General features: G+C 42.9%; 1 protein-coding gene across 1 annotated transcript in view; it reads right to left on the minus strand.

Annotated features, from left to right (window-relative positions):
* LOC139381525 (kinase non-catalytic C-lobe domain-containing protein 1-like) overlaps window positions 1-24817 on the minus strand; it is an 87291-nt gene that overhangs the window by 27923 nt on the left and 34551 nt on the right. Inside the window, exons 14-17 of the mRNA XM_071125141.1 lie at window positions 24063-24802; window positions 23635-23773; window positions 21793-22064; window positions 15457-15809 (exon numbers count right to left, since the gene is read on the minus strand). Coding sequence (XP_070981242.1) covers window positions 15457-15809; window positions 21793-22064; window positions 23635-23773; window positions 24063-24802 — 1504 coding nt within the window. The remainder of the gene's footprint in view (window positions 1-15456; window positions 15810-21792; window positions 22065-23634; window positions 23774-24062; window positions 24803-24817) is intronic.

Below are 24817 nucleotides of genomic sequence, written 5' to 3' on the forward strand. Positions count from 1 at the left end.
CTAGCTAGAGCCTAATGTTAGCTAGCTAACATTGAACCTGGTTGGTTAGCTCCCAGAATATTCATGCAGGGTAGTAACGACATGATTTAGCATTGTTGTTTAACTAGCTAACGTTAGCTGGATGGCTCGTTAGCCAATGTTACGCAACGTGTGTGATCTTACACAATGTTTACCTAGCTAGGTTCATTGTTTAGCTAGCTAGCTACATGTCTTAATCTAAAGTGTACAACACAAATTGAATATGACCGGTGTTAGTAAACATCTGCAAAAAAGCATAATGAAATTGTTGCCAACAGAGCTGGTTAGGCTGTTTTCATGTTGTCCATAGGTAAACAAATCATCGGCCAGAGCGTCAAGTGTGCACTCTGAACGCTCTGAGGGCAAAATGAGATGGGTGGGGCTAAAGCTCAAGAGGGTGTGAACAATGTTGAATGGGTGTAGACAAAGAGCTCCTCACTAGATACCAACACATTCAAAGGCAAGTTTATCAACTTTCAAAGCAGAATTACTTTCCCATTGTTCCTCAAAAATGCAGTGTATGATATACCATTTTGTAGCTCTGAGTCTCTACTTTTATCCAATGTATAAAACAACGTTTCAAATTTTGCTACCTAAGACCGAATCCAAGTGATGAGTAACATATCATATAACTGGGGTTAAGAAATTAACCTTGCGTTCTATTTCAAATATTTGTTGAGATGTATCACTGCTGGTATATGGCCAACTCTCGTATCATAGACATGCCTTTCGAACACAGCTAGTCATCCAACACATTCCTCCCTCAGAGACTCTGACACTGAGGACATCATGCACCAACGAAGGTGCAGTAACATCCAGTCGGTAAAATGTAATAAAAGTATGAGGGGTAGCCCAACAAGCCATATCCCATATGCCTTTAAACAGTGCCAAAGAGGTAGCCACGCCTCTGATGGAATGAGCACTCAGGCCCTCCAGGGGCTGTAAACCTTTGCTATTATAAGACAATAAAATAGCCTCCACTATCCAATGGGATAGTCATTGAGCCTTGAGGAGGGAACCCAGGAAACAAAGAGGCGGTCGCTCTATATCTATCCAAGTAAATGCACAACGCGAGTACTGGACACAAATGGTGTGAAGGGCGACGGGTGGAAAACCATAAGCTCTAAGGCGAGACAATTCCATTTTGCAACGTAAGGGAAATCAGTAAAGCAGTTTATACAAAACTATTTCATCTCCATGATTTCCAGCGGTTGCTGTGAAATAGCCTCAAACACAATAAACAGGTCCCAAGACGGGGCTAAAGGTTTGGAGACTGGGCGTAAGCAACTTGTCCCCCTCATAAAACGACATAAGAGGGTCATTAAAATTAGTTTTTCAACCACTCCACAAATTTCTTGTTAACAAACTATAGTTTTTGCAAGTCGGTTAGGACATCTACTTTGTGCATGACCAGTCATTTTTACAACAATTGTTTAAAGACAGATTATTTAACTTAAAATTCACTGTGGGTGAGAAGTTTACATACACTAAGTTAACTGTGCCTTTAAACAGCTTGGACAATTCCAGAAAATGATGGCATGGCTTTAGAAGCTTGACATAATTTGAGTCAAGTGGAGGTGTACCTGTGGATGTATTTCAAGGCCTGCCTTCAAACTCAGTGTCTCTTTACTTGACATCATGGGAAAATAAAAAGAAATCAGCCAAGACAGAAAAATACATTGTAGACCTCCACAAGTCTGGTTCATCCTTGGGAGCAATTTCCAAACACCTGAAGGTACCACGTTCACCTGTACAAACAATAGTATGCAAGTATTAACACCATGGGACCACGCAGCAGTCATACCGCTCAGAAAGGAGATGAGTTCTGTCTCCTAGAGATGAATGTACTTTGGTGCAAAAAGTGCAAATCAATCCTAGAACAACAGCAAAGGACCTTGTGAAGAAGCTGGAGGAAATGGATACAAAAGTATCTATATCTACAACGAGTCCTATATCAACATGGGAACCACAACCTGTCTAAAGCTCTTTCCTCGTAGGCTGCGCCCCCTCCTATATCAACATAACCTGAAAGGCCGCTCAGCAAGGAAGAAGCCACTGCTCCAAAACCGCCATAAAAAAGCCAGACAACGGTTTGCAACTGCACATGGGGACAAAGATTGTACTTTTTGGAGGAATGTTCTCTGGTCTGATGAAACAAAAATAGAACTGTTTGGCCATAATGACCATCGTTATGTTTGGAGGAAAAAGGGAGAGGCTTGCAAGCTGAAGAACACCATCCCAACCGTGAAGGGAGTGGCAGCATCTTGTTGTTGGGGGTGCATTGCTGCAGGAGGGACTGGTGCAGTTAATAAAATAGATGGCATCATGGGGTAGGAAAATTATGTGGATATATTGAAGCAACATCTCAAGACATCAGTCAGGAAGTTAAAGCTTGGTCGTAAATGGTTCTTCCAAATGGACAATGACCCCAAGCATACTTCCAAAGTTGTGGCAAAATGGCTTAAGGACAACAAAGTCAAGGTATTAGAGTGACCATCAGAAAGCACTGACCTCAAGCCTATAGAACATTTGTGGGCAGAACTGAAAAAGCATGTGAGAGCAAGGAGGAATACAAACCTGACTTAGTTACACCAGCTCTGTCAGGAGGAATGGGCCAAAATTCACCCAAATTATTGTGGGAAGCTTGTGGAAGCCTACCTGAAACATTTCACCCAAGTTAAATAATTTAAAGGCAATGCTACCAAATACTAATTGAGTGTATGTAAACTTCTGACCCACTGGGAATGTGATGAAAGAAATAAAAGCTGAAATAAATCACTCTCTACTAATATTCTGACATTTCAAATTCTTAAAATAAAGTGGTGATTCTAACTTACCTATAACAGGGAGTTTTTCTGAGGATTAAATGTCAGGAATTGTGAAAAACTGAGTTTAAATGTACTTGGCTAAGTGTATTTAAACTTCCGACTTCAACTGTATCTGTCTCTGGTCACACCACTTCTCAAAAACACACCACTTGATTCAATACAGTGAGCATGTAGAAGGGGCTCTTGCCCTCTGGATAGCCTCAAAGCCTGTTGCATTCAGATTCATCCTTTCTCAGGCCAGACCCGGAGGAACCCGGAGGAACATGTTTACTGGGTGAGGATGGAAAATCTTTCCATTTGCTTGGGTCATCAGGACTCTGCGTAACAGTAGTTTATCTGACTCTAGAGGGGCTACCAGAATGAGGGATAAGTCATTCTTAAATGCCGACCGTATTCTCTTTGGTTATTGTCACAGCCGCGTATATCCCCCCCTCAAGCTGATACCACGACGGCTCTCAAGGAACTTCACTGGACATTATGAAATCTTGAAACCATATATCCTGAGGCTGCATTTATTGTAACTGGGGATTTTAACAAAGCAAATGTGAGGAAAAGGCTACCTAAATTCTATCAGCATATCGACTGTAGTAATCTCGCTGGAAAAACACTCGACCATTGTTATTCCAACTTCCGGGATGCATACAAGGTCCTCCCCAACCCTCCTTTCAGCAAATATGACCACAACTCCATTTTGCTCCATCCTTCCTATAGGCAGAAACTCAAACAGGAAGTACCCGTGCTATTTAATGCTGGTCTGACCAATCGGAATCCACGCTTCAAGATTGTTTTGATCATGCGGACTGGGATATGTTCCGGGTAGCTTCCGAGATTAATATTGACATGTACACTGAAACGGTGACTGATTTCATCAAGAAGTGTATGGGAGATGTTGTACCCACTGTGACTATTAAAACCTACCCTAACCAGAAACTGTGGATAGATGGCAGTATTAGCACAAAACTGAAAGCTTAAAACACAGCATTTACCCATGGCAAAGTGACTGGGAATATGGCAGAATACAAAGAGAGTAGTCATTCCCTCCACAAGGCAATCAAACAGGCAAAACGTCAGTATAGAGACAAAGTGGAGTCGTAATTCAATGGCTCAGACACAAGACATTTGTGGCAGGGTCTACAGAAAATCCCGGACTACAAAAGGAAATACAGCCATGTCGTGGACACCGTCGTCTTGCTTCCAGACAAGCTAAACAATTTCTTTGCCCGCTTTGAGGATAACGTTTACATATCTTACAACAAAACAAAGGAGATGATTGTGGACTACAAGAAACAGCAGAGAGAGCACCCCCCCCATCCACATCGATGGGACAGCACTGGAGAAGGTGGAAAGTTTTAAGTTCCTTGGCGTACATATCACTGACAAACTGAAATGGTCCTCCCACACAGACAGTGTGGTGAAGAAGGCGCAACGGCGCCTCTTCAACCTCAGGAGGCTGAATAAATTTGTTGTCACCTAAAACCCTCACAAACTTTTACAGATGCACAATTGAAAGCATCATGTCGGGCTGTATCACCGCCTGGTACAGCAACCACACCGCCCACAACCGCAGGGCTCTCCAGAGGGTGGTGCAGTCTGCACAACACATCACTGGGGGCTAACTACCTACCCTCAGGACACATACAGCACCCGATGTCACAGGAAGGCCAAAAAGATCATCAAGGACAACAACCACCCGAGCCACTGCCTGTTCATCCCACTTTAATAATGTCACTTTAATAATGTTTACATATCTTGCATTACTCATCTCATATGTACACTACCATTCAAATGTTTGGGGTCACTTAGAAATGTCCTTGTTTTTGAAAGAATAGCATTTTTTTTGTCGATTTAAAATAACATCAAATTGATCAGAAATACAGTGTAGACATTGTTAATGTTGTAAATGACTATTGTAGCTGGAAAGGACAGATTTTTAATGGAATATCTACATTGGCGTACAGAGGCCATTATCAGCAACCATCACTCCTGTGTTGCAATGGCACGTTGTGTTAGCTAATCCAAGTTTATCATTTAAAAGGTGAATTGATCATTAGAAAACTCTTTTGCAATTATGTTAGCAGAGCTGAAAACTGTTGTTGAACTGGCCTTCTTTAGACTAGTGGAGTATCTGGAACATTAGCATTTGTGGGTTTGACTGCGGGCTCAAAATGGCTAGAAACAAAGCACTTTCTTCTGAAACTCGTCAGTCTATTGCTGTTTTGAGAAATGAAGGCTATTCCATGCGAGAAATTGCCATGAAACTGAAGATCTCGTACAATGCTCTGCACAACACATCACTGGGGGCTAACTTCCTTCACAGAACAGCGGAAACTGGCTCTAACCAGAATAGAAAGTGGAGTGGGAGGCCCCGGTGCACAAGTGACCCCAAACTTTTGAACGGTATATACTGTATTCTATACTATCTACTTCATCTTAGTCTATGCCGCTGTAACATTGTTCATCCATATATTTATATATTCTTAATTCCATTCCTTTACTTAGATTTGTGTGTATTAGGTATTTGTTGTGAAATTGTTACATATTACTTGTTAGATATTACTGCACTGTCGGAACTAAAAGCACGAGCATTTCGCTACACCCGCAATAACATCTGCTAAAGACGTGTATGTGACATAGGGGAGGGAAAACGCAGAGCCGCACCCCTAGTCGAGGTGTGCGTTTTTTTTTACCAGCGCAGAAAACCACACTCAGTGTTGTGATGCAAAGAGATCTATGGTGGCTTGACTGTGATCCTCCCAGATCTGGTTCACCTCTTAGGGAGTCTCCGGTCCCCGTATAGAGCATTCCCTCTGTACATCAAGTCCATTTCCACAGTTAGTAGGCCTGGGACCTGAGTTGCGCGTAGGAAGAGTAGGTGTGCTCTGCTCCACAGAATAGTCTTGACAGCTAGTCTGTGTAGATGCACAGCGAGTGCCACTTTGGCAGTTGATGTATGCTACCACGGTTGTATTGTCTGTCCTGATCAGGATATGACAATCTCGAAGGAAGGACTGAAAGTGTTTCACTGAGTGGAACACTATCAGCAGCTCAAGGTGGTTTGACTGAGCGAGAAGGGGCTGTGGGAACCACAACCTGTCTAAAGCTCTTTCCTCGTAGGCTGCGCCCCCTCCTGTGAGTGGTGCACCTGTCGTCACCACCTTCCTCGTTGACAATGCCCCCAGGCGAGTGCCAGGAACAAATATCAAGGGGCTCCTCCCATGATAGAGTGCCCAGAGACAAACTGAGGTTGTTGTTATGTAAAGATAGAGTTGACATCATTTTCACAGACCCAATGCTGGAGGTCTCTCATCCTCAGTAGACCCATCTGTGCTACTGATATGGTGGATGCAATCAATCCCCACACTTAGGGACTGAGCGTGACCGAGCACCTCCTGTGGAACAGGGAGAGGCACTGTCGGAACAACATGATGCGGTCGTCGGATAATATAGTACGATAGGAGAGAAAAACCAGCTTGACTTCTGGATATTCTATTCTCTATCTCGGCATTAAAAACCTTTATATTTGGTTGATCTTGAACCCTTACTTGATGAGGGGGGTTACAAGGGAGGCTGTGTCTTGTACCGCTTGCTCCTGTGTCATGGAGCAACGCAGGTATGATGACAGATTGCTTATGTTATGACAGAAAGCATGTGTGAAAATAAGTGTTCAGTAGGTCGACTGAGGTGAATTAGTCACCTTGACAAGTGAAGTGAGACTTCACATTGGGCGAAGCAAGACCCCCCCACCCAGGAACCAGGAACTGCCGGAAATAGAAGCCGACAAAGTATTCTGACACTGGTATTACTCTGATTGACCTGTTGCTTAATAGAGAGGTTTTCTCCTCTCCTATGCGACTGAGTCGCCACTTGCTGTTGAAGTTAAAGTCCAGTTAAAAACGGGTGTGTTCAGGACTCCCGAGTGACACAGTGGTCAAGGCACTGGTTCGAGTCCAGGTTCTGTCGCAGCGGCCACAACCAGGAGACCCATGGGGTGGCGCACAATTGGCCCAGCGTCGTCTGGGTTAAAGGGAGGGTTTGGTCGGCAGGGATGTTCTTGTCCCATTGCGCACTAGCGACTCGTGGCGGGCCGTGCGCCATGCACGCTGACATGGTCGCCAGGTGTACAGTGTTTCCTCTGACAAATCGGTGCGGCTGGCTTCCAGGTTAAGCGGGCATTGTGTCAAGAAGCAGTTCCCGACCTTCGCCTCTCCCAAGTCCGTATGGGAGTTGCAGCGATGGGACAAGACTAACTACCAATTGAATACCACAAAAATTGGGGAGAAAAAGGGGTAAACATTTTTTTTAAATGGATGGGTTCAGCTGAAGTCGTCTGTACCCCTTTATAACTGTGGTCAATGCTCAGGGCTGGGCTGCGCATGCATGTCAGTGCCCTGCTCTTGCGACAAGTTGCACACAAGTTAGATGACTCTCACTCACTAGTGCTGCCCTTTTGTTACATTTTCTTGCCCTTGGCTAGACGCTGGGATTGGAGACACTGTTTGGTGGCGACTGACAAATTGTCTTCCTACCTCAGCTACTTACCTCAGCTACACGGAGGGCACATGGAGGAAGAGTGAGCCCCCTCCATACGCATAGGAATGAGTCGCTGCACAAGGGGTCGGGTGTTAGGAGCACATATGTGCCTCTCCCCCGTTGTGATGGGGGGGGGGGGGGTCTGTGCTCAACCAGAGAGAGGACAGGCCAGGACATTGTGTGAGCTGTGCACTGTCCATCTCTGCTGCTGGGGACTTACTCCTATGTCGGGCACCCTTTCTCCCCTCCAGGGGAAGGACTTGGCAGGAATTGCAGGAAGTCTGTTTTCTCCTTGTCTGACAAGCTGGACAAGTTGCTCCTGGAGTGCACGCAGCCTTAAATGGCACGTCTGGGGGTTGAGATGTGTAACCACACACATCTCATCTCAAAGTCTGTGGTCGGCTGTGTTTTTGACCAAGAGTTTGCCCATCTCTTGTAGCAAGTCAACCTGGTAAGCCAGCAGCAGGGATGTTACGTTTAAAGGCCTTTACTGAATGTGCTGCAGACACTAAGACCTTCTGGAATAAGGAGAAGGTGAAGCGCTCCATCTTTCCAGGGAGAGTAGTGCTGGCTGTAGCGAGGCATTGGGGTTGAGGTGGCTAGCCAATGACAGCTCGACCACCGGCGGCTTGCCGAAGCCGTTCTCCTCCATGCCCTGAAAATCCATGCTTACAAAGTGTCAGGTTAGGACTTTACTGGACAGGGGCTTGTCCCAAGCTGGGACCGCTGGGAGTAGTTGCTTCCCCAGGATGGTGCGAGAGGGGAGCTTCCTCCCATCGATCCAATCCCGCTATGTGCTGCCACCCCCCATGGTTGCAGGCCAGTCAATACAGAGCCTGGACGCTGCCCGTTTGCAAACATCGACAATCCCGAATATTTTCATTGAATGCAGATGCTCTGCTAAGTGAGGAAGAGGACCTTGTGCTATGGGGTTGGGCTTCCTCTTTTTCCTCGTTGGCTTTGAGGAGTTCGTATTCCTCCTCCATTGCGAATATCCAAGACCCCGCCTACGCTGCTTCTGTCTGAAACGGAGGACAGAGATAGTCCAAAACCTCGTCCCAGGAGGGCTGGGTAGCCTGCAAGCCCGGAGGCTGTACTGGCGACGAGTCTGGTTTAGGGGCTGCTCTGCGCGCTCGCCGTTTGAGGACACTCATAAGGCTGTGCCCTAAAATGCACACATTACTCTGGGATAGCGAGAGATGCTTCTGCGTCCTCAAGCCCCATGAAGGTGACACACAAAGAGTGTGTATCCTTGCCGGAAATAGTAACCTTGCATGGACACAGGCGTGCCGGTGCTGGGGCAGGAGTCCTGCTCTTTGTAGCAGGCTCCATGGCTACGAGATTAACTTTTGCCATAGTTCTTGTGCAAAGCTAGCTAGCGTTCACCTCATGCGCTAATAGCCTAGCTAGTTAGCACAATGCTAGCCGGAGAAAGCTCATGCTTTCTTTGTCTCTCGATGAACAAAGCGTTTCTCTCGGTTGTCAAGCTGTGAAGCTAAGGACGGACAGTCTAGTCAACACGACACATGGGGACATGGGTCGAACTAAACGAGAGAGAGGAGAGCTAGCGATTCTACCTCGCCAGGAGAAAAGCCAGTTGTAGAGGTATAGCAAGCTAGCTAGGTTAGTCAAGCCTTCTGGCGAGAGCTAGCCAAGTTTCAGCAACTAGCCGTGTGACGATAGCTACCACTGGAGACAGAGTAGAAAAATCTGAGAATTCTACACGAAGCAAAATAATTTTCCTTACAGTCAGTCTTTCAACACAATAATAATAGAGCTGAAGTCGAACGTTCAACAGCGTTAACTCTTGTAACTACCCATCCCGGATCCGGGAGAATTGTCATCAACTGACACTAAGTAGCATAACGCCAAGGACAAAAAATCTTATTAGAAAATATTCATATTCATGAAATCACAAAGTGAAAAATATATTCAAACACAGCTTAGCCTTTTGTTAATCACCCTGTCATCTCAGATTTTGAAAATATGCTTTACAGCCAAAGCAAGACATGCATTTGTGTAAGTTTATCGATAGCCTAGCATAGCATTATGCATGGCTAGCAGCAGGCAATCTGGTCACAAAAATCAGAAAAGCAATCAAATTGTTTACCTTTGATGAGCTTCGGATGTTTCCTCTCACGAGACTCCCAGTTAGATAGCAAATGTTTCTTTTTTCCAGAAAAAAAATGTTTGTAGCCAAAAATAGCTCCGTTAGTTCTTCACGTTTGGCTGAGAAAACTACCGGAAATTGCGGTCAGAAAAATATTCAAAATTAGCTCCATATTATCGACAGAAACATGGCAAACATTGTTTATAATCAATCCTCAAGGTGTTTTTCAAATATCTATTCGATAATATATCAACCGGGACAGAGCTTATTTCAGTAAGACCGGGTGGAAAAATAGCTACCTCTGTCTTTTGCTCGAGAAAAGAGCAAGGTGGACACTGACCCAATGTTGTCGCTCAGGCTCTTTTTTCAAAATAAAAGTCTGAAACTATGTCTTGTGATACTAGACACATTAAGGAAGCCATAGAAAAAGGAATCTCGTTGATATCGCATTCACTGCTCAATAGGGAAGCATAGGAAGGGACTCTTATTTAGAAACCGCTGCGTTCCTGATTGGATTTTTCTCATTCTTTTGCCTGCAATATCAGTTCTGTTATACTCACAGACAATATCTTTACAGTTTTGGAAACTTTAGAGTGTTTTCTATCCTAAGCTGTCAATTATATGCATATTCTATTTTCTGGTCCTGAAAAATAGCCCGTTTACTTTGGGAACGTTATTTTTCCAAAAATAAAATAAATTACCCCTAGATTCAACAAGTTAACCTCACGGTACGACTAGGAACTGTTTAGCAGGAAGACAGGTTCAGGTCGTGCTGAGGAGAGCTTCAGGAGCATAATGACTCTTTTCAAGGAAGAGAGCGCGAATGACTAGTCGGTGGGCAAGTGACGCCCTATTCACTACTCGACCTGTCTCCGACAGACACTATGTGATTGGTTTCTAACATTGTGGATCGCTGCTCTTAATCCCATAAGTGATACATTGAAAAAAGTATTTGAAATATAACTCTTTTTGGTTCCAGGTAGAACCTTTTCACCAAAGGGTTCTTAAGCGTTTTTTGTTGGGTGAAAATGTTGTCCTAGTAGGGATAGCCGAAGAACCCATTAGGGTGTAGATGCAGTACACACATAGCCTTTTAGAGTGTCTCCAATGTATGTACAGGGCTGGCTCTCTGCTTGCATCGCTCACTATGGTAACAGAAATCAATAGATCTTTTGAAGTGAGAAACGGGGCACATCTAATACTGATATGGAGCCATGGCTCTTAATGTGTGAGAGTTGGGCGGTCACACTGTTCCATTGAAGGAGCAGATAAAAGCCCACATCATTACCATCAAAGCATACACAGACAAAGACAGCTCATTTGTTATTCTATTACACATGATAATGACCTTTCTGTCAAAGGTCGGAAATATATCATATTAATATTCAATAACAGTTTGGAGAACATAATGTGTCAATTACCCTAAAACCCCCAACTCCTTTCTTTCTATCCACCTCAAATCATGATCATACCATGATTTGCTTTAGCCATTAATGCTGTTTTGCTTGGTTTTTAAACAAATAATCTCGTAGACCTTTCATGAAATCCATGCACTTATCCAGTTTGACTGAAAGTGTAATTACTATATAATCATAAATATATAGTAATTTATTAAAACAATGTTATTTGATGCATGCTGACAATAAAAAATAATACTATAACATAACTCAAACGGAAGGAGTTGCAAGGCAGTGGTACATTCTCTATTATAGGTCATTACTCAATCCAATCATTTTAAATAAAGGCAGAGGCTGCGGATCTGAAGGTAACCGCCCCATTCCGCCTGTCCCACCCCCCGGGAAGCCTCTTCCCCAGAGTCGAGGATCCGAAATCACATTCCGCGCATGTGTTTCTTTACCTCTACTTTACGCACTATTTTTTATGGTCACCCTCCCTTCACATTTCTCACTGTCAATCGTGAATAATAATTATTTAAGTTTTACCAGTGAAACGTCCATGCAGCATCCACATGCCAACCATTTGATCTCAATCAGTGTCATGGGAATATGCATCGTCTTGATTTATGTACAATGTTGTTTTGAAGTACAGTGTTGTTTTGAATTATGTACAGTGAGCGATGGTGTTAAACTGTAGCATTTTGTTTCAAACAAAGCACATATTTTCACTAATGGCTCGTATGATGTTGAGTGTTGGCTGCTTGAGAGAAAAATGCAACCATTCGCACAATGATCCCAAATTCTCATAAGAAATTAAGTGGTGTTTTTGTCTTACATTAATGTTATATTGTTGTCTTACATTAATACTATGCTATTATAATTGATTCTGTTATGGAGAATATTATCCTTATGTGATTTTGCAGACGTTGATTCAGCTTTAATATAACTTTTCTAAACAAATAACTGACTTTATTTGAATGAACTTTATTGGGTGTCTTGAAAAGTGCATAAATTACAATGTATTATTATTAAAAAAGCCCCATTCTCCATTCATCACTGAAATTCGCCAGAGTAGCCTGTTTTCCGGGTAGCCGAAACGAGTAGGACCCATTTCTCACGAATTAGGTCACTTCTTCCGTGACAGCAGTCTATCTGGGCTAAACTGTGGATAATTTTTCATTGCTTTGGCACAAAATGCATTTCAATGACTACATATTTCAAATTTCATGAATTATTTTCTCAGACACAACCACCAACAAAACTATATGTACCTATATGCCAATTTGCACATGTTTACATACTCTTTTCAAAACTGTTAAACTTAAGTTCAGAACCTAACGTAACACAACATTGAATAAGACAGCAATCTGCTACATTTCTACAGTAAACCCGTATTGAAATATATCCAAATCTAAAAAATGAAATACTACCAAAACAATTAGACCAACCACGGCTGATTCCCATTGTAGCTGAAAACCTACCCAGGTGTTAGTCTTTCAATTTCATTACCATCTATACAAAAGGGGATATCTTAGGAATAATGCTGTACTGTAATGTAAACATGGGCCCAGCCAGAGATGGAGAAGTGGCTGACAGAGGAAGAGTGACTGGGAGTGGGAGAGGGAGAGGAGGACGTATCCGTGGTGGAAGAAGACAGAGAGGAAGATCAAGAGTTGTAGTCTCAGGTGATATTAGGGCTACTATAATTGATCATGTAATAAATCATGGTCTATCAATGATAGTCTGAGAGTGCAATCCAAATCTGTAACGCTCAACAGTGGCATCTATTGTGAGAAATTTCCAGCAAAGCAACAGGTACGATGTGCATTTTGCAAGGGCATCTGACTGAACCACACATTACAGAAGTAAATTGAGCAAAGCCTCCAAACCCACTTGTGTGTAATTGTTTTTGCATTTAGGCTTAGGACCCAACGGTTATCTCCCATAGGTGGGAGAGGTAGGATTTTCACTGCTGCGCAGGAAACTGCAATCGTTGATATGGTCATCAGAAACAGTGGCATAAAACTTCGGGACAGAGTGATGGCAGACAACATTACATTTGGAAATATTCACAGAGTCCTGAAACAACATCAAGTCAGGATGAAGCAGATGTACACTGTCCCCTTTGACAGGAACTCTGAACGAGTCAAGCAACTCAGGAACCAATATGTCCAGGTAAGATTTTTAGAAAATACAGAACTGGTTTTGAACTAAACCAAACAGGGCAGAGACACATGTTTTTAGGTATAACGTAAACTACCATAATAGCCTAACTCATGTTGCCTTGTGTATTTATTTTAGAGAGTCGCGGAGATTGAAGCCAGGCAAACACCCCACATATTCATCTTTGTGGATGAGGCTGGTTTCAACTTGGCCAAAACACAGCGGCGAGGAAGGAATGTGATTGCGAAACGATTGCTGTTACACAAACCGCTAATTGGGCCACCGAGTGTCTCATTTCATTCCTGGATGACCTCTATGGAAGGGTTGTGCCAGGTGAGGAAAGGGTTGCAGTGAGGCGAAATCGGCCAACGTTTGTAATTGTATGGGACAATGTGGCATTTCACCACTCCCGTGCAGTCACAGAATGGTATGCAGCTCATCCCAGGATGGTGACACTTTTCTTCATGGAGGTGAAAGGTTTATGATCACCATCCACATGATCAAATGTCGCACCTGGATGCAGTGAATGCCGGATGCCTGGACATATCTGCAGAAGATTGCCAGGGATGGACCAGGCATGCCAACAGATTATTTCCTAGGTGTATTGCCCAAGATTACATAAGATGTGATGTGGATGAGAACCTGTGGCCAAATGCAGAAGACAGGGTTGACTAGCATTGCTACTATATCTGTAGATGGTGTATATACAAATTCTTGTATTTTGGAATCCCTCAATGCCAAAAAATGACATAAAACATATTGAAGCATATTGTATCATGTATAATTCATTCCTGTAACATATACTGCAATGCATTCTAAGCAGTAGAGAGGTTCCATTCTTGTTTTGTAAAGGAATTTGACAAAAGAAAACATTGTGTAATGCTACCTGTTTTTAGTGTTTTTTAGGTCATTGTTTTATGAATGACAAAGTGTGCTTGTTGGGTGACAACCTTTGCTAGTGTTATGGAAGAGTGTGTTGATTTGAGACATATATGAAGTGTTTTGGTAGTTTTAGTGCATTTTGGAGGGGAAATTAACTTCACTAGGGTAGGGGGCACTATTTTCACCTCTGAATGAAAAGTGTGCCCAAAGTAAACTGCCTGCTACTCAGGCCCAGAAGCTAGGATATGCATATAATTGGTAGATTTGGATAGAAACACTCGTTTCTAACGTTTCCAGAACTGTTAGAATAATGTCTGTGAGTATAACAGAACTGATTTGGCAGGCAAAAACCTGAGAAAACCCATCCAGGATGTGGGATTTTTTTTATATGTTTGTAGTTTTCTGACTAAAACCTACAGAGACCCAGAGATTTTTCATGCCTACGACCGAGAGCGCGTCTTTCTTGTTTACCTTTTATATTGACAACGTTATTGTCCGGTTGAAATATTATCGATTATTTAGGCTAAAAACAACCTGAGGATTGATTCTAAACATCGTTTACATGTTTCTTGAAATTTACAGATACTATTTGGATTTTTCGTCTGCCTGTTGTGACTGCGTTTGAGCCTGTGGATTACTGAACAAAACGCACAAACAAAACTGAGGTTTTTGGATATAAAGAGGGGCTTTATCGAACAAAACAAACATTTGTTGAGTAAATGGGAGTCTTGTGAGTGCAACCATATGAAGATCATCAAAGGTAAGTGATTAATTTTATTGCTATTTCTGACTTGTGTAACTCCTCTACTTGGCTGGTAACTAACTGTTTGTAATGATTTGTCTGCTGGGCGCTGTTCTTAGATAATCGCATGGTATGCTTTCGCCGTAAAGCCTTTTTGAAATCTGACACCGTGGTTGGATTAACAAGAAGTTAATCTTTAAAACCATGTTTAACACTTGTATGTTTTCAGTTTTTTTATAATGAATATTTCTGTTTTTGAATTTGGCGCTCTGCAATTTCACTGGATGTTGGCCAGGTGGGGCGCTACCGTCCCACGTCCCCTATTGAGGTTAACTTCTGTGCCAAGCTGAAAGTTGGTTAGGAGAAAAGTGTGAATAGTTTTGAAAAAGTGACCTAATTATTGAGAAATGGGACCTAGCGATTGTAAAAATAAAAAAAAAACTGTAAGGCAAACATGATTATGCGTTTTACTTTAGTCAGCTTGTTTTCTTGTATGTATAATAAGTACTTCTCATTTATGTCAAATGAATATAATCAAACATCATTATGTACCTTTTTCATTGCATACCATTTGGTAGAAAGTAGTAACTAATTATGTTGTAATCTTTGAAGCATCAGACAGTATTCATTGTTCTAAAATGAGCTAAAATGAGAGTATAATATAAACACATTTACAATAAAGCACTATTCCAAACATTGAGACCATGGTATGCTATATGGTCAGTCATGACTCACAGCTGGTCTATTCTATTTAAGCCCAATAGCTTTTCCTCCCAGTTTACCCACCTGTGTTTTCAGCTCCAGGCACGGTGACTCACTGTGCTGTCCCAGGGTTATAGCATATTCCACCACATCATGACTAAAACAGTCTTCTCCATAGAAGGCCAGGCCCCAGGCTGGGCTGAGGCGGTGGCTAGACTCCTCTGCTCTGGAGCAGGGGGAGAGGAGACGCTCAAACACCAGCGATTCTGTGTCCTCCATGTCCTTGGAGCAGCTCATCTGGCCTAGGTGGCCCACCCTCAGTGGCTCGTCCATCCCACACAGAGAGTCAGCTTCAGGGGGGCTTTCATCACTGACCCCCACTGGATGCTCGGCACTCTCCATGGCCCCCTTACCCAAACACTCGGCAGCTCTCAATCCTGGACCAGGAAACGGGCAGATCAAGAAGAGAGAGAGAGAAAAAGGGATGGGTCAGGCAGTGTGTGTGTGTGTGTGTGTGTGTGTGTGTGTGTGCGCGGGCAGAGATTTTGAGAGGTGAAATTCTCTCATGGCTGAAGTTTTCTTTCGTTAAAAGGCTCTTTTTAATTTGTTTGTTGGCAAGAGGTTAAATGTTAATCTTGCTATATTATTAGATTCTGCATCACAGGCGTACTCCACCTACCAATGTGAGCAGCCTATTTTTGCTCTGATTAATCATCTAAAGCATAACGTATTTTGTGTGAAACTGAAGAGGTATGTTTGTGTGTATGTGAGTGTGCAGTGCTTGTTGGTGAGTGTGCATGTATTGGTGTGTGTGGATGGAGAGGAAGTAACTGTTTCCACAACAACCCTCTCCAGCTGAGGAGATCATTGTGACATCGCAACATGATTTGGGCTGTCTTGAATAAACTGTGCTCTTAACAATTTAATCCAACAGCCAGTCATTCCTCTAACAACTTTATCCAACTGCCATTCAAAGTTGGATTTGTCACAACATCTCGCTACAGTAGGCCTATACAACTTAATCTAACTACGTCATCTCACAGACGTTTATCATGATAACGGTAAAAGTGATGACAGTTGTGAAGTAATGCTAATAGCCCAGCTAGCACATAACGTTCTGACAACAATATGTTTCTTAGAGCGTGGTAAGAACCATAGGACAATCACGTTATTTTGCATGCAACCTTCAAACAATATTCTGGGAATGCTGCAGGATACCCAGCTAGCACATAAGGTTCTGAGAACCATATGTTTCTTAGGTGGGAATTTCAGCACTTCAGCATAACGTTTCCTACAGGTTTCCTCATCGTTCTATTTAAAGTAATGATCTCAAATTCTTCCGAAAACATTAAGAAACAACGTACTTCTGTGGGAATTTCAGTACTTCAGCGTAACGTTTTTTGCAGGTTTCGTCATGGTTCTATTTAAAGTCATGTTCTCAGAACATTAGGAAAACTTTCCATAAAAACCACAAGAAAACATTAGTAACGTTCAAATAACCTTCTAAGAATGTTATTTAAAAACATACATTCCGTTCTCAGCATCAACAAAACTCTCTCTATTGTTAAAGGAAAAATCCACCTAAAACCAATCATTCCTATAATTTACAGTATTGCATAACACTAACATGTGGGAACAATATGTTTTTTTAACACATTTTTCCTTTTTGCGTTATAATAAGGTTGGTGGCAAAATGTGAAAATCATTGTTGAAATCTGTTGCAGCTCAAGTTGACTACAAAAGGAAGCTAGCTACCAAACACAATAATACCAAAGTCAATATCAGTATGTGAAGTAGCTAGTTAGCTGTAAAATTGCCTAAACAAAATGCACTATACATTTAGCAGTCTACAATTTCACCATGTTCAACCTGCAGATTGATGTGCCTCAGTGTGTGACATTCGCAACGGCACCATGCAATGCACCCTGGACTGCAGAGGCAATTAGACGTTTCTCGAAGTAGGAATATCGCAAAAAATATTATTAATGGCTCATTCGAGAGAGAGAAGGCAACCTTATGATATCAGCCAGTATTGAAATCTGACATGTATGACAGACATTTTCGCGATCTAAAAGTCATATTCTTATTAACTTCCAGTAGTGAGAGCAGCTTTATTGCAAATCTACGTCATCTCAGCCAAATTTCTACCTGCTCGAATGGCAATAGCTCAGATATACAGTACCAGTCAAAGGTTTGGACACAAATACTCATTCTGGGGTTTTTCATTACTTTGACTATTTTCAACATTATAGAATAATAGTGAAGTCATCAAAACTATGAGATAACACATATGGAATCATGTAGTACCACGAGGAAGTCACCTGGAATGCATTTCAATTAACAGGTCTGCCTTGTTAATTTGTGGAATTCCTTTCCTTCCTAATACGTTGGAGCCAATCAGTTGTGTTGTGACAATGTAGGGGTGGTATACAGGAGATAGCCCTATTTGGTAAATGACCACGTCCATATTATGGCAAGGACAGCTCAAATAAGCAAAGAGAAATGACAGTCCATCATTATCTTAAGACATGAAGGTCAGTCAATGTGGAAAATGTCAAGAAGTTAGACATTTTCTTCATGTGCAGTCGCAAAAACCATCAAGCGCTATGATGAAACTGGCTCTCATGAGGACCGCCACAGGAATAGAAGACCCAGAGTTACCTTTGCTGCAAAGGATAAATTCATTAGAGTTACCAGCCTCAGATTGCAGCTTCAGTTCAAGTAACAGACACATCTCAACATCAACTGTTGTGGAGACTGTGTGAAGCAGGCCTTCATGGTTGAAATGCTGCAAAGAAACCAATACTAAAGGAAACCAATAAGAAGAAGAGACTTGCTTGGTCCAAGAAACACGAGCAATGGACATTAGACCGGTGGAAATCTGTACTTTGGTCTGATGAGTCCAAAAGGTGAGATTTTTGGTTCCAACAGCCATGTCTTTGTGGGACACAGAGTAGGTGAACGGATGATCTCCCCATGTGTGGTTCCCACCATGAAGCATGGAGGAGATGTGAGGGTGTGGGGGTGCTTTGCTAGTGACACTGTCAGTGATTTATTTAGAATTTAAGGCACACTTAATCAGCATGGCTACCACAGCATTCTGCAGTGATACACCATCCTATCTGGTATGCACTTAGTGGGACTATCATTTATTTTTTTCAGCAGGACAATGAAACATAACACCTCCAGGCTGTGTAAGGGCTATTTGACCAAGAAGGAGAGTGATGGAGTGCTGCATCAGATGACCTGGCCTCCACAATCACCCAACCTCAACCCAATTGGTTTGGGATGAGTTGGACCGCAGAGTGAAGGAAAAGCAGCCAACAAGTGCTCACCATATGTGGGAACTCCTTCAAGACTGTTACTCCATGATTCCATATGTTCTATTTCATAGTTTTTGATGTCTTCACTATTATTCTATAATGTAGATAGTCAAAAATAAAGAAAAATCCTTGAATGAGTATGTGTGTCTGTCACGATCGTTAAATGATTGTTCCACATGTTTAATAAATGAAACTCACCAAAACAATACAGAACAAAACTAACGTGAAACTATGCAGTGCTCACAAGCAACAATACATAAACAAGATCCCACAAAGCACAATGGGGAAATGGCGGCCTAAATATGATCCCCAATCAGAGACAACGATAAACAGCTGCCTCTGATTGGGAACAATACCAGGCCAACATGGATATTAAATAACCTAGATAACCCACCCTAGTCACACCCCGACCTAACCAACATAGAGAATAAGAAGCTGTCTATGGTCAGGGAGTGACAGTGTCTAAACATTTGACTGATATTGTACATGAAAAAACATTAAATGAACCAGGGAATCAATAGAACATCACTCAGAGATGCAAAAAAACAATATAACATTCAAAATAGGTGATTATTTTCTTTCAATGTGTTCAGGTGTGTTGGCCGTGCCTACTAATTGGCCATACTTGATCTTAATGAGCGCTTGTTTCCTTTGAAACAGTGTCTGTTTGAATAGACTAAAATGAACAGCTTTTTATTAGTTAAAAGAACACGGCAAGCTAGCTCCATACTGGTGGCGCAGTGGACTAATTCCATGGATGGAAAACAGAAGATCCTAGGTTTGAATCTCACTGAAGCCGTGCCACAAAGAAAATGACTGTGTTCGCATGTTTAATGCCTACGCAAATGACAGTAAACACAAACTAAGCTATCCGTGTTATTAAAAGCCTTATTGAAAAATTGTTTCAGAACATTATTTAATTAGCATCAAATAACCTATAATTTCTGTTCTCAGAAGGTTAATAAAACCTCCCGGGAAAACTGTCAGGGAACCATAATAAAATGTTCTCAGAACCTCCCTGCAACCTAAATATGAACGTTCCCAGAACAGGCTAAATCTTCAACTTTTAAACTCAGACAAAACAGATGCTTGTTCTAGGTCCCAAGAAACAAAGAGATCTTCCGTTGAATCTGACAATTAATCCAATTAATCCTACAGTCATCTCAAATAAAATTGTGAAGGACCTCGGCGTTACTCTGGACTCTCTCTCTCTTTTGATGAACAAATCAAGACTGTTTCAAGGACAGCTTTTTTTCCATCTACGTAACATTGCGAAAATCTTTTTGCCCAAAAATAACGCAGAAAAATGTATCCATGCTTTTGTCACTTCTAGGTTAGACTACTGCAATGCTCTACTTTCCGGCTATCCGACTACTGCAATGCTCTAAAGCACTAAATAAACTTCAGTTAGTGCTAAACACAGCTGCTAGTCGGAACCAAAACATTTGATCATATTACTCTAGTGCTAGTCTCGCTACACTGGCTTCCTGTTAAGGCTAGAGAGGATTTCAAGGTTTTACTGCTAACCTACAAAGCATTACATAGGCTTGCTCCTAGCTATCTTTCCGATTTGGTCCTGCCGTTCATACCTACACGTACGCTACAGTCACAAGATGCAGGCCTTCTTACTGTCCCTAGAATTTCTAAGCAAACTGCTGGAGGCAGGGCTTCCTCCTATAGAGCTCAATTTTTATGGAATGATCTGCCTACCCATGTGAGAGACGTCTTGGGTAGGTCTTCAGTAGGTCCTATGATTGAGTGTAGTCTGGCCCAGAAGTGTGAAGGTGAACGGAAAGGCACTGGAGTAATGAACTGCCCTTGCTGTCTCTGCCTGGCCGGTTCCCCTCTCTCCATTGGGATTCTCTGCCTCAAACCCTATTACAGGGGCTGAGTCACTGGCTTACTGGTGCTCTTCCATGCCGTCCCTGGGAGGGGTGCGTCACTTGAGTGGGTTGAGTCACTGATGTGATCTTCCTGTCCGGGTTGGTGCCCTCCCCTTGGGCTCGTGCCGTGGGGAGATCTTCTAGGGCTATACTCGGCTATGTCTCAGGATATTAAGTTGGGGGTTGAAGATATCCCTCTAGTGGTGTGGGGGCTGTGCTTTGGCAAAGTGGTTGGGGTTATATCCTGCCTGTTTGGCCCTGTCCAGGGGTATTGTCAGACAGGGCCACAGTGTCTCCCGACCCCTCATGTCTCAGCCTCCAGTATTTATGCTGTAATAGTTTGTGTCGAGGGGCTAGGGTCAGTCTGTTATATCTGGAGTATTTCTCCTGCCTTATCCGGTGTCATGTGTGAATTTAAGTATGCTCTCTCTAATTTTCTCTCTCTTTCTCTCTCTTTCTTTCTCTCGGAGGACCTGAGCCCTATGACCATGCCTCAGGACTACCTGGCCTGATGACTCCTTGCTGTCCCCAGTCTACCTTCTCATGCTGCTGCTCCAGTTTCAACTGTTCTGCCAGTGGCTATGGAACCTTGACCTGTTCACCGGACGTGCTACCTGTCCCAGACCTGCTGTTTCAACTCTCTAGAGACAGCAGGAGCGGTAGAGATACTCTGAATGATCGGCTATGAAAAGCCAACTGATATTTACTCCTGAGGTGCTGACCTGTTGCACCCTCTACAACCACTGCGATTATTATTATTTGACCCTGCTGGTCATCGATGAACATTTGAACATCTTGGCCATGTTCTGTTTTAATCTCCACCCGGCCACCCCTCATAGCCTGGTTCCTCTCTAAGTTTCTTCCTAGGTGACGGCCTTTCTAGGGAGTTTTTCCTAGCCACCATGCTTCTACACCTGCATTGCTTGCTGTTTGAAGTTTAAAGGCTGGGTTTCTGTACAGCACTTTGTGACATCAGCTGACGTAAGAAGGGCTTTATAAATGCATTTGATTGATTGATATTCTTGTCCGTCCTTTAAAAAACATTGTTTTACCAGTCAAGAAACGTATGGCTTTGTTCCCAGAACCAATGGGAAACCACAAAGGTACGTTGCCACAACTTCCAAGGAACCAAATCTGCTTGCTGGGAGTGATGACAGTTGTGAAGTAAGGTAACAGTGATGCCAGTTGTGAAGTTAATATATTTTCTTTCCTACCTGGGCAGCCATTATGTTGAACTTCCTCTGATACGGCATCTCTATGTTCAGGTCTAGTCTTTGTTACTCTGTATGTAGACAGGGGTCTCTGGTCTCTCTGACATTTCTCCCATGCATCTGAAGCTACAGGTCCACTGTGGTGCAGGTTGCCATTCAGGTCGACATGACCATGCCGGGGTGTGTCCCTCTCCTCCCCTCTCCAGCCAGCAGCACTCAGAGGTGAGATGGATGCCCTTTGCCAAGGCTTTGATGGTGACTCTTCATTAGAGCCTCTGCATGTGGCACATCAGCAGCCAGAGAGAGAAAGAGATGGAGACAGAGATCACAACACAACAGTCAGCCAGTCACAGCTAGCCACAACCATCACAGCCACACACAGACAACTAGACCTACACATAACAAACACAGACAAAAGCACAAAGAACTCAGGCAACTTTCTTAGACAAAACACACTAATTCAATAAAACAGAAGGCAGACTACAAGAGCTCAGACTGAAAAGTCATTGAAGCATCACAGACAGTAATTAGACACAACATAAACAATGCAGACAAACTAGTGAGAATAACAACTCAGTCAATATGAAAACACAGACAAATAATCATATTATGAGAAATCTAGACATACAATTGAGACTAGCACACTCCTCACAGGCATAATCAAAATAGTTAATTAGGCCAACACATATGAATGAATCAAAACAAACCAATCAATAATTAGTTATCAAAACAAACAAATCCATCCTTATTGTCTCGTTTAGCAGCTTCCTGACAACTGAGGTTGAGTTGTCCAAGACTGTTTGTATCCAAAGCAGTGTTCCAGCAGCATCAGGACTTCGCCAATGAGCTACCCTAGTGGTGACAGTCTTCTCCAGCTTACAGTCTAGAAGTCCCACTCAGAGGAGAGTATCTGTCTATTCGTCTGTCTGTCTGTCTCATTACCACAGAAGATTAAAGGTTCTCTCAACACACTGCCCCATGTGTTAAGAGCATGGCAACCATGGGACAAGCTGCACATCTCCTCAACACACTCTCATGTGCCCCTCCATCTGTCTTTGTCTGCAGATTAATTAACAAAAAGGGGCAAGTCCTTATTTCACCTTTTCCTTCATTTAGGGTACACTCCTCCAGGATCTTTAAGATTGTTTCAAAGACAAGGCAGGAAGAACCATAAGTAGCTCAACAATGGTGCCAAGCCAATATTCTTGAGACAAACAAAAAACACGAGATAAGCTATTACCATAGGGACCTTTCCTGCTGGAAAAAAAAAGGAGCATCCGGAAGTGTGTCTGAAGTGAATCTTCTGTGAATGCTGATTATGAGTGGAGTGTCTGTGTGTGTGTGTGTGTGTGTGTGTGTGTGTGTGTGTGTGTGTGTGTGCGTGTGTGTGTAAGAGGAGGAGGGGTGGTATAATCTAAATGGTTTATTGTTGTTGAGGACTCACATGAGAGAAATTAAAATTCTAAACCAAAACACTGCCAATTTTGCTCTTCTCCCCTGCTCATAGAGACAAACTAAGCTTGTTGGCTGGATAAGCTTGTTGACAGAGAATACTTTTGAGGAGAGCAAAAATCCTTCTGATACTATTGACAGTCAGCTAAAGACAGTTTTATAACACAGGTATTATTGCTTGTTTATTAACCAAGAGTGTAACTGCAAAGTGTTACTAGAGATAAAGTGTTGTTCGAAAGAACAAAATCAGTGGTTGCTAATGCTTTCTGTCTATATAAATGAAAGTGTGACTTTCTTTTTTCACTTGTATCGTTTACCTTGTTAGGCTTCTGTTATTGAGAGAAGACCTGTGCTTGTATCACCAATAAAACAGGGAAACATTGACACACTCACAGAGAGAATTGGCTGTAGTTGACCACACAGTGGAGCACTCCCAATAAGTCCTCATCCCAGGAAAGGTCACAGAACTTCTCTTTCACAACATTGCAGAACGTCTGGTACTGTAGGTCCTTCAGAGACAGGATATACTCCCCTTTGAACAACACATAAACATGAGAGACAGAAAGCTTGTCATACAAGTTCACAGCAGTGATCATACATTTAATGGCACAACTGTAGTATCTCTCTACAAACCAATTAACCGAACCAAATCCACCAGGGGGAAAAACAGAGATACTAGCCTGATGCCATATCTGTTTGTTACGTCTTACCAACTGGCGTGACAAGAACCGTAGGAATTGGCAAAACAGCCTAAGCAGATCTGGGACCATAGGCTAAATGTGATGTTTGAGAGAGTGAACATTCATCTCTATGTTACTAACCCATTGATAGATCCTCCAAACCATTCTCCAGATAGCCATCAATGGCAAACTCTGCCCTGAGCAGGCCAATAACTTCCTGTAGGGAAGGGTGCATCAGATGGGAGTCTCCCTGAGGAGGTCCATGGGACTCTGATAGGGCTTCATCCTCACGTTCTCCTGACCTTCGACTTTCCTCTCCATTATGGGGCTGGGACATTGACACTAAGGAGTCCAAGGGTTTGCTGCAAGTGCTTCCATTAAGGCAAGACAGCAGGGGTTCAGCTCCCTGACCAGGGGTCAGATGGTCTCTAGGGCCCCCAGGATGTGTAGGTTGACCCTGAAAGAAGCTGGAGCTTGAGGTCAGGGGCAGATTGAGCTCCAGTCCATGGAGGGACTCAGCGACTGTTATCTGCACCGGCACCAGGGTTAGGTCCCCCGTTAGTGGGTCATGGCGCAAGAGGAAGTTGTTGAAAACACCACCACCAGTCAAATGAGAGCAGGATGACAATTGGCAAGAGGAAGACAAAGACAATTGGGTGGTCAGTTCGGGGGAGGCGGGAGGTGGAGAGTTGACCAATGTCCTGCTGCTGGAGGCAGTGGAGGAGGAGTGACGTGTGACCACATTCTTTTGATTTACAGGGCTGTCCTGTCCGCTGTCCTGTAGGTCTCTATCTGACTGAGGTAGGGGTAGGTCTTCAAGGTGTAAGGGTGTTTCTGGGTGCTTGGCCTCTTGCACAGGCTGGATCTCACTGCCTCTAGTCCTGTAACACAACGTG

This window comes from Oncorhynchus clarkii, chromosome 23 (assembly GCF_045791955.1).
Source record: "Oncorhynchus clarkii lewisi isolate Uvic-CL-2024 chromosome 23, UVic_Ocla_1.0, whole genome shotgun sequence".
Classification (NCBI taxonomy): domain Eukaryota; kingdom Metazoa; phylum Chordata; class Actinopteri; order Salmoniformes; family Salmonidae; genus Oncorhynchus; species Oncorhynchus clarkii.